This window comes from Oncorhynchus mykiss, chromosome 12 (genome assembly GCF_057628025.1).
Source record: "Oncorhynchus mykiss isolate SJ-2025 chromosome 12, ASM5762802v1, whole genome shotgun sequence".
Lineage (NCBI taxonomy): Eukaryota > Metazoa > Chordata > Actinopteri > Salmoniformes > Salmonidae > Oncorhynchus > Oncorhynchus mykiss.
In genome coordinates, this window is record NC_143033.1 from 75,551,373 (window position 1) to 75,562,596 (window position 11,224).

At 40.8% G+C, this 11,224-nt stretch overlaps 1 protein-coding gene across 1 annotated transcript; it reads left to right on the forward strand.

Moving 5' to 3' along the window:
• Positions 1-1,657: 1,657 nt before the first annotated feature.
• LOC110538247 (galanin receptor 2b-like) lies at positions 1,658-10,855 on the forward strand. Its single transcript, XM_021624946.3, has 3 exons — positions 1,658-1,821; positions 6,563-6,957; positions 8,695-10,855. The coding sequence occupies exons 2-3, from the start codon at positions 6,584-6,586 to the stop codon at positions 9,446-9,448; spliced, it is 1,128 nt and encodes a 375-aa protein (XP_021480621.1). The 5' UTR covers positions 1,658-1,821; positions 6,563-6,583; the 3' UTR covers positions 9,449-10,855.
• Positions 10,856-11,224: the final 369 nt, after the last annotated feature.

An 11,224-nucleotide genomic window follows, 5' to 3' on the forward strand; every position in this document is an offset into this window, starting at 1 on the left:
GGAAGCACCAGAAGGAGTATGCATTTTGACCACACCATTCTCTAGTAAATACCAAGGACACACCAGCTGGAACAACACGTCTTTAAATGGCCATTGCAGTCAAAAACGTGATTTTCCTGTATTATATACATAATTCCACACTATGAGGTTGGAATAATACTGTGAAATTGTGAAAATTATAATAGCCTTTTAGTGTAAGGCTGAAATTTCAGCCTGTTTTGGTGGGATGGAGTTATCAAAAGACTGTCCTATCAAAAGTATTGTTAGAGAAATTGCTGTTTGCTAATCTTTGCTGAGAAGCTATGTTTGTTTCTTTTTGACCATTTTAATTGAAAACAATCACAGTAAGGTACTTAATTGTTACCCAGAAATGATTTCATATTGAGATATACTGTAAATGGCTACATTGGACCTTTAAAGCAACTCTTGAGCACAGGGTATGCTCAAATATGCATACTTCACAGTATTTGTATGCAAGAGCATTAAGCCTCATTCTCAACTGGTTAAGAGGCTGCTTTGGGAGGTCAAGCTTTAATTCCTGTTCAGCTGAATAATTGCCTACTTAGATGTGCTTAATGTGCTGTTGTCATTATTACAAAAAAACTATAATACTATTTTTGTAATGCATAATAACACACACCAAGCCAACTGTGTGTAATTACGAGCTGTTTGTGAATGTTTCTTAGTTTAGTTTAGTTTAGTTTCTTAGGCTACAAGGTGTGAGTAATTAATTATGTTTTCAAAATCTTGTTGGAAGTAAAAACAGAGCAAAATGTTAGGAAGATTGGAGACTGAACTCTACAAACAGATTCATACATCTAAGGCTAATGTAATGGGTTATTTAGATTAAGAAAGCCCGTACGGATTACGGAATATCAATATCATGTCACCCTAGATGTAAACACTCACAGGGCAGACAGACACGCATACATGCATTGACGAAAGAACACACAACACAAATGTATTTGAACAAATCATTGAAATGTAATATATGTGGAAGAGAGACCCCATTTCCTTAGGGACTGCTTTATCAAACTGCTGTATCTGGTAATCCAAAAGGGTTACGTTTAGAAAAGCATAAAGCATAAAGCATAAGCCATATTCCCTAACGTTGCAACTTGATCTCACAACCAAACAATTCATATAACACCCCTTTCTGAGTTCACGAGTTCAAAGCCCCTAAAGACAAGCACTCCCAACACATTAGTGAGAACAATCCAAGAGAGCTGTATTGAGCTACTGTTCACAATAAGCTACCAGTCAAAGTTGCCATAATGATGCATTTATGGAAGACTTTGCACCACAATTAATAGCTGATGAGTTCCAGCCGTAGTGCCGTAGTCTGGGTCCAGCAGGGGCTTGACTGATTGACAATATTACTTGAGGTTATTCCTTTATCCTACCAGCTGATAATAAATAGTGGTTGTTATGCCTTGCTCCAGTACGGACGGTAGTGTGTAAAACACAATGCACCTCTTCTGCAGTGAAGTGTGAACATTCAATTAAATGTGGAGGAGGAGCTTTTGTGAGAGGGGAAAGGGAAGGGTTGAACTGAGAGAGAGAGAGAGAGAGAGAGAGAGAGAGAGAGAGAGAGAGAGACAGAGACAGAGACAGAGAGAGGGAGGGAGGGAGAGGAAGAGAGGGAGAGAGAGATCAAGGCAGAATATCAATGTGCAACGGAGGAGAGGGAGGAGAGAGAGAGCTCAGGCTATGGAGCAGATATCAGCATGAGCAGCATTGTTTTTCTGTTGAGGGTAGCAGGACACAACAAACATAAACAGGACATTTGAACAACGGATATATCGTTTGCCAGTAATCCTGGTAAGTAAAAATCACCCTAAATGCATCTACTTCTAATTTGCATGATGTGTCTACATTCATACACAAACACCTTCAAATATTTATAAAGCAATTATTCTAAAGGTTTCACATGCATTTACCATGTACCATATTATGTTGTGAGGAGGTGTATAACAGCCGACCACTGAAATGTGGGATGCTAGATGGAAATTAACTACTCTTACTGTTGCAATGAGAATGGGCTTCAGAAGTTTGGTTACATGTTGTCTGTGTCTTCACATTCATTTAGTTTAATTACATTTGTTCATTATAAACATATTTATTCCACTGAGCTACACTCACCGGACAATTTATCAGCTACACCCATCTGGTACCGGGTCGGACCCCCTTTGCCTCCAGAACAGCCTGAATTCTTTGGGGAATTCTACAAGGTGTCAGAAACGTTGCACAGGGATGTTGGTCCATGCTGATTTGATGGCATCAAGCAGTTGCTGCAGATTGGCCAGCGGTACATTCATGCTGCGAATAGCCCATTCCATCTCATCCCAAAGATGCTCTATTGGGTTGAGCTCTGGGGACTGTGCAGGCCACTCAAATAAACTGGACTCACTGTCATGTTCCAAGCAACGTATTTCCACTCCTCAGTTGTTCAGTGTTGGTGATCACATGTCCACTGGAGCGGCTTCTTCTTGTTTTTAGCTGAGTGGAACCCGGTGTGGTCAACTGCTGCAATAGCCCATCCATGACAAGGAGAAGCAGAAAATCGTATGTTTATTTTTCATATCCCGTCATTTTCCCTCCTCTTATTTTCCATCACTGCTGTAATTCCAAACAAAACCATCATTATGACTCAAGACGAGAGGCAAATTCTGCATCCTCTCCAACTGTTGGTTCACACAAGCTAAGGGATTAGCTCGATAGCTCTTCTAGCTCGTCCTCTCTGCCTGCCTCTCAGGCTGGCTGTCATGCTGCTCTTCCTGTCTGCCAGCTCCTGGTACTCAACAGACATCCCACTGCAAAACTCAAATGACATGTATGTCAAGATTGTTTCCCCCTGAGAGTTCAGCTTGCTGAGGGTGAGGAGAGTCTGGGCTCTGACTCTTGACAACAGGAGTGATGAGACGCATCTTGGAAATGGAATATAGACAGTAGCAGTACAGCTAAAGTGGTAGGCTAGAGAGCATTGATTTAAATACCAGAACTACTTACTTATTGTCTCATACAACTCCATTGAGGATACCTCAGAGTTTATTAAAAAATAATTGGTGTATTTCACATAACCGCCCTTCCTCTTTTGGTAATAGGCCATTAGCCACAGAATTTGCTTTTTCATTATTATTCAAGGTCACATATTGGCAATATGTGAGGAACAGTGGGCGAAGGCAGCCTACTGATTACGAATGTGACGTTGTGTTAGGAAAATCTATATATTCAATTTAATCCTGTTCTCCAAAAACCTCATTTACATTAAAAAGGCACAACACTGTACATGTTGTTGTGGTACCACAGCAACAGCAAAGTAGAATGTGATGTAAAATTCCTTTTTTTTTTGTATTTGATTATTGAAGATTTTTAGGTATGTTTGTATGTGCTCATTCCACTATGTTTGCTTCTTTGTGTTTGTGTTCCCAGGTTAAGTCAGTGTTTGCCACTGTAATTTTCATCTCCCAGATATTCCAATTAGATTTCATATGGAGTCTGTAAGAGATTTAATAGGAGGTAGAAAGACAGTGTTTTTGAGAGAGACTGTTTCCCATTCCTACGAGCCAGAAAGCATTCAGTGAATGAGACATTTTAAAAGGGGTTTCCTGTATGCTGTGGTACTGCTCCAAGGCCTATATGAGAAATATGTAAGAACAGTCAACCATGGTAGTACATCGCCCCTGGAGCAAATTAGGGCACATCGACAGATTTTTCACCTTGTCGCCTCAGGTTTTCCGACCAGCAAACCTTTCGGTTACTGCCCCAACATGCTAACCGCTAGGCTACGTCAAATACCTGACTTTCAGCTGATGTAATAATAATTTGACAGTTAAAGCTTTCATGATCCCCATATTATCCCGGAGATCAAGCCAACGGTGTGCAATGTAAAAGGTGGGAAAGGCAGGATGCTGCACAATGACAAATCACCAGATGTACTTTCATATCACCCTTAATGTAGTATGACTTATGAACGATTTGGGAAGAATCTAAGTAGTTCGTTTTAAGACGATGTGAATGTGCTATAAAGCCTTTACAGTTTTTGTCATTTTAAAGTGGGACTTGCATCCTCTGCCACAAATATGTAAAACTGTAATAACAATAATGTCATATCAGATCAATCATGCGGAATCATGACAGCAGATGTTAGCTTGGCAACCGACTTAGCAGTCATGTCACAAATCTAATAGGATCCCTAGCCAATTAGTTGGCCGAAACAATGCTCTCTGTCATGGCAATTTAAAGTTGGTTACAGCAGCTGTTGTTTTGACATCTGACTTGTCATGTTCATGGTACGGTAGAGATCAGTCAGTCCTGTGCTGGATCAAGTCCAGTTTGGTTATGAGGAGTGATGGGTCTGGTGTAGGCTGATGGAGATCTATGAGGTGGAGGTATATGGCGGTACAGCTCTGCTTTGAGAAATGTGTGTTTTCTAAGAGCTGTCAAATTTATCCTAGACAAGTACCATCCAAGCTAACAGATTTATTGTAACCTATTTTTCCTGTGGTTTAATATGACAAATCTCTGATAACAAGTAGGTTTTGGACCTCAGTGGAGGTAGAGAAAACTAGCTTAACTGAACCCTACACAATAACTGTAAAATCTACAACACCATCAATGTTTTACTCCTTTTATGATAGATCCCGATAGTGACATACTATATCTCAGAGGGGGGGGGGGGGGGGAATGCAAAAATATGAATTACAGTGAGTGAAATGGTGGATTGCACGAGCAGCTTCTGCTGTATTTTGGAGGATGAGCCACACTTTGTCCAGAGTGGCACTTATAGCAAGTGCCAATTTACCAACACTCATCGTTGATCCAACATGAACATTGAACAGGAAAAATAGAGTGAGAATGGTCCAATGACGTCAGTAGGCATGGTACTCATATATAGGCTGATTTACTATCTGCATGGGGTTAGGAAGTACAGTATGTATTTTTATTTCTAGTTTAGTTCACAAATAAGATAATGACTGCAGAACTGTAGACTCAAACAAGCCTCCACTGTATAGGCCTACCTTAAGCTTTCATACAGTACAATGTAATCACTCTCATACTAACAAATCCATCTCTGCGTCATCTGTCATGGTTTCATCGGAATCTGCATTTAAATAATATTAGTGATTGTGTATGTGTGTCATGTCATTTCAACCATTTCCATTCAAATGTGGACATCGTTGAAACGTTATTGAGGCACACTCCAAAGCCATTGCGCTGGCAAGTCTACTGTAATCAGATGTGATCTGATATCCTGATTTCATCAGCATGTAAAACTTGTTTCCCAAACTCATTTTTTTGTTTGTTGCCCTAGCACTATTACAGCTGATTCAAATAACCAAAGCTTAATGAGGACTTGATTATATCAGCTGTGTAGTGCTAGGGCAAAAACAAAAAGTGCACCCCTTGGGGTCCCCAGGACCGAGTTTGGGAAGCTCTAAGTAAAACAATGACATCCCTGTGGATTTTGAAGTAAGCACTCCCAAAGATTTCTTGATTTACTTATTTCTATGCACATGATTTATTGAGACCTGTCCATCAGAAAGCAGCATCTCTCCCTAATCAATTTCTTACTAGACCTTGCTGCTGGCATGGCTTAGCAGCCAATGGATGTGTGCATCTTCATGCCATGCAAGAGGCTAACCAGGTCACTTTGGGTGGGAAGGCTACGGAAAAGACACAAGTGGAGTGGACAGGTCTGAGCATGCACCGGCTCCCTGTTATGAAAATACAACTGATGGTTGTCTTTTGTTTTCTTCTCCACAGCTCTGGTGATTGTTGACGTGGAAGAAAAACAATTTCACCTTTTCCTATTCAATCGCCTGTTAGCACAAGAGCCTGATGACAATAGAGCTGTAGAGCTGGAGCATTTCTCACACTGTGTACTGCATGCTGTGTTCTGTGTTGACTGATATATTCCCTTCCCCATAACTAGTGAAGCATTAGATTAGCTATCACACTTGCTATGGGTAGTGTTGTATATTGGGAGGAATTCTATCGGGTCGGCTTTGGTCTCACAATTCTTTCATCAGTCCCAGTGAAATCAGCATCAACTATTGTACATGATTAATTCGAAAATACCGTGGAAGCATAGTCTGTTGGCTTTTCTGAACACCAACCTTTGACTTCAAAACTATTTTATCTCTCAATTGCTGTGGAACCATCACTCATTTCTGCAACGTCACTGTGATTAGAGCATTACTAGGGTGACTCATGATTAAACCTATTAGGAGTACATTTTTATCCTCACAGTTGGAACACAATCCACCATTCTTGTAAAATAACACATCCAAATGGAAATAGTTGCTCAAATTTGCGCAATGTAGAGATTCAGGACATGAGACATAATAGAAATTGTAGTGTTATGAGAACCAGAAATATTTAATGAACTTTCCTACCTATCCTCGTGGTTTGAACATTTGAATTAATTGGTTTTAAAACATTTGTGAATCCATACGTTCAACAATGATCCGTCTTGTGTTCCCTAAAGTCCCTGTAGCCCCATTGCAGTCATAATTCAGCAGCATTAAACACATCATGTACTTCTCTTATTCTTTTACAGAACTTATAAAGTACTCCCAAAATGTCAGATCTGGAAGACTTCAGCAAAACAGCAGGGCACTGGAACACATCGGACAGCTACCAGCTGAATCCCACCAGTGTGATCGTGCCCGTGGTGTTCTCGCTCATATTCCTGCTGGGGACCATTGGGAACAGTCTGGTCCTGGCCGTCCTCCTCCGCAGCGGCCAGGTGGGATACAACACCACCAACCTGTTCATCCTCAACCTCAGCGTGGCCGACTTCTTCTTCATCATCTTCTGCGTGCCTTTCCAAGCCACCATCTACTCCCTGGAGGGCTGGGTGTTCGGCTCCTTCATGTGCAAGGTGGTCCACTTCTTCATCAACCTCACCATGTACGCCAGCAGCTTCACGCTTGCCGCCGTCTCTGTCGACAGGTATGTACGCTGTAGCTCTTGTTCGCTAATGTCTCATTTTACGTTAAAATGTCAAAACATTGAAATACTCTATACAAATATTTCTACATGTATACAGATTCCATAAGAATATCTTTATTCTAATTTTGGCTTAGTACTTCTTTATGGCTCATAACAAGGAGCTGATAGGAATAGACTTAATTTGTGAAATATTTTGTCATTTTTATTCGGCTGAGTTCTAACCTGCACATAACCTGTGCAGCATCTCTGAAGGTCGATGCCAATTAAAGTACAGAGTTCAAGGTCACTAATTCCCTCACCTCATTAAAGTCCAGCACACTTCCTCTCTATACAAGCGCCCAATGCTCTCTCTACAGAAGAGGATGGACACTCATTTAGCAAAGCACACGGCAGTAACCTATACTGTAGTCATCTATTGGTCATTATTACAAAACAGCCTTGACATTTTCACAGAGCATAGGGAGATAGGGAGAATGCTAATCAGGTATTTCTTTTTTGGCAACCCTGTTGGTCATGTTAATGAAACACAGTATTCATGTGATCAAGGGAAGGGCATTTTATCTGTGTTAAAATGTGGAAATGAAAGAGTAGGTCTTGACCTGAAATCGAGGCTGAATCTGTGATTGAGTACAGTAAAAGACCACTAATGTGTTATCCCTACATGAAATTGACATGCTCTTCTTTCCTGCATATATGGATGACTTTTATTCTGCAGGGCCCTCGCTATGCTCAGCCCAGTGAAAATAGCTGGTCTTTTTTCCCCCTACATTAAATAAGGGAGCAGAAACCCTGGTGTTGTTTACCTTTTGGGGGGGGGGACATTAATTTGATAGATGTCCTCTATGTGAACAATGAGCATCCACTCAGGCTACAGCTGAGACCTATGATACCCAGCAGCAATTATTTCACTGCCAGGTTGGGATGAACAATATACACACACACTGATTGCCCTTTCATGAGTTCCATTTGCAGCACCAATGTGCCACTTTTCTATTAAGCCCCAGAAGCAAGCGCTCATAATATTTGTATGTCTTTGTGCAAGCAACACAACAGTAAAAACAATTAATTCCATTTAGGAGGTGGAGTGTAATGAAATCCCAGTTGACTTGCAATTACACATATAAAGCAAACAGCATACAATGAGTGTACAAAACATTAGGAACATCTGCTCTTTCCATGAGCCTGACCAGGGGAATCCAAGTGAAAGCTATGATCCCTTATTGATGTCACCTGTTAACGCCACTTCAATCAGTGTAGATGTAACGCAGGAGACAGGTTAAAGAAGGATTTTTAAGCCTAGAGACAATTGAGACGTGGATTGGGCATGTGTGCCATTGAGGTTGAATGGGCAAGACAAAATATTTAAGTCCCTTCGAATGGGTATGGTAGTAGGTGCCAGGTGCACCGGTTTGTGTTAAGAACTGCAATGCTGCTGGGTTTTTCATGCGCAACAGTTTCCCGTGTGTGTCAAGAATGGTCCATCACCCAAAGGACATCCAGCCAACTTGGCACAACTGTGGGGAGGATTGGAGTCAACATGGGCCAGCATCCCTTTGGAACACTTTCGACACCTTGTAGAGTTCATGTCCCGACGAATTGAGGTTATTCTGAGGGGAAAAGGGTGGGTGGGGTAAAACTCAATATTAGGAAGCTGTTACTTAATGTTTTGTACACTGAGTTGATTCATGGCATTATGTTTTAATGGAATATGTAACTAAGTATTTCTGTTTGGTATAGGTATCTGGCCATTCGCTACCCTCTTCGCTCTAGAGAGTTGAGAACGCCCTGTAATGCCGTGGTTGCCATGGTAGTCATCTGGGGACTATCATTGATCTTCGCAGGACCGTATTTGAGCTACTACGACCTCATAGATTACGCCAACAGTAACGTTTGTGTTCCAGGTTGGGAGGAGTACAACCGCAAGGTGCTGGACACGTGCACCTTTGTGTTTGGTTATGTGATCCCTGTGCTCATCGTGAGCCTGTCCTACACCAGAACCATCAAGTACCTGTGGACTGCTGTGGACCCTCTGGACGGGATGTCAGAGTCCAAGAGGGCTAAGCGCAAAGTCACCAAAATGATCATCATCGTCACAGTGCTCTTCTGCATATGCTGGCTGCCCTATCATGTGGTGATCCTATGCTATCTGTACGGAAACTTCCCCTTCAACCAGACCACATACGCATTCAGGATCCTCTCTCACTGCATGGCCTACGCCAACTCCTGCCTCAACCCCATTGTGTACGCCTTGGTGTCCAAGCACTTTCGGAAAGGCTTCAAGAAGGTGTTCAGCTGCATTCTCAGTAAGAACGGCAGGAACAAAGTGCATGTGGTACATGTAGCCAACACAGTGCCTGGGTTCCAGGCGGGGTCCACAGAAGTGTCACTAATGAATGAGGACAATGTACGACAAAATGACTGTGAGATGAGCAGCCGACCCATCGCCGAGCCGAGAGAAGCAACTATAAGCCATTTCCAGAAACAGTCTTGAAAGATGAGGCTTATGGTAAAGGACTGTGCAGATTGCCTTATCACAAAGACTTTGTATTCCAACCTCAAAGGGAAACTCAATGATGACAGTATCTCGGTATTTGAGATGGTGACAAATGGGAATTTGATGAGAGGGTAAAGAGAGCATGATCCTTAAAAAAACAAACATGAGAATGGTTCAAATATATAATTATAAATTAGAATAGTAGTCATTTAATTTATGGGTTGCACCTATGTTTCATCACAATATTGGTTTGAACATTTGTTTTAGAACTGATGCCGACTGAGCATTCTACTCTATGCATTATCAATGAGTGCTGAGGAAGATATCATCAAGTGCATTACAATGGCTTGGAAATACAATTACATTTCAAAATGAGGCAAAAATTAGTAGGAAGACCTTTTGTCATCATTTTGATGTCATCAGATGGACTTGCAGAATAACGTTAGCTAGCAAGCTAAGATTGAGTGGAGATCACCGGATTTTAGCTAGCTAAGTTTAGCATTGCCAGCTATTTTTGACAAACTTTGCTAGTTAATGACAACATTACCCTCTGTCTAAAGTACATTTTATGAAATGATAATGATGGCAAAGTTGTTTCCTACTAAATATTTTCCTACTTTAGCAACGTCATTGTAATTTAGATGAAGCAGTCATTACCCTCCGTTCAGAATGACTGGGTTTATCACAACTTTTGGGCACCACTGTGGCAGAGGGCGGCTTGAGAATGCTCATAACAACGGCATGACGCGACCAAGTGATGTAGGTGCAACCTATGAATAGGATATGGGTTCAAATGTATTAGGCTAGTGGTGTTATCTTTTTGCTTTGCACATATTTGTATTTTTTTTGCATGTTTCTCTCTATGTTTACTGCACTCAGTCACTTAATAGTTGTGTTGCTGTTGTAAATGCCATGCTGCTAACTATATTATCCTTTATGGCCTCTATTCACTTGTATTAGCTAATCTGTCTGTTAAACTCTATAAAGTCAACGTTCTCTGTTTCCTTTCTTCACTTTCCTGGTTTCCCCTTTTCTAGTCGAGTCTCCTTAAAAGCTTGTATACTACCTCAATGGTGTGTTAAACTACCCTCCCTCTCATTTAGAAATTCCAAGAAATGCAATTTTCCACCAGCAGGACTGATTTTCATGCGAAAGGCCAGAATAGAAAAGTATATATTTTATATTTAGAACTGCCCTTTATACCCTGTAATTTTATCAAAATGCAATGTGCTTTCTGTGTTATTTGTTTTTGCCTTTGTGACACTTCCTTATGTCTGTACTTTCTGCTCTTCTCTAACTTGTTTATGTGTATTGGATGAGATTATGTATTTGGTTAAATATTGGCTCAACATTTTAGAAGTGGATGTAAATATCAATGATCAAATAAAATGTTTTATGTTGCAGTACTTAATGCTATTATTGGTAACATATCTAACCCTAATCCAAGCTTCATGTGCACAACCCGGTTCAACCCTAAACCTAGACATATCCTTATGTAGTTTTTATGAAAGGTACGTTCATTTAATGTAAAGTAGCTATTCATAAGCAATTTGTTTAAACTAAGATGAGCAAATATTGTGTGTTCTAAACATTCAAGCTCTAACAGACCATGCTTTAAAAGCTCAATTGGTTCAGCTTACTAACAATTTTTCCGGTGAAAGAAATAGCTCGCCACCTCATGGGTATCTTAGCCCATATACTGTAGATGTTCAAGGTCTCTAACTCTCAGTATGACTAAGTAAAAGCAAATTCCGCCTGGGGGAATAGCAATTG

Bases quoted from the DNA above. Each gene is read 5' to 3' on its own strand.
- LOC110538247 (XM_021624946.3), top strand. From the start codon at position 6,584: ATGTCAGATCTGGAAGACTTCAGCAAAACAGCAGGGCACTGGAACACA. The intron at 6,958-8,694 runs GTATGTACGCTG...TGTTTGGTATAG, and splicing joins GCCGCCGTCTCTGTCGACAG to GTATCTGGCCATTCGCTACC.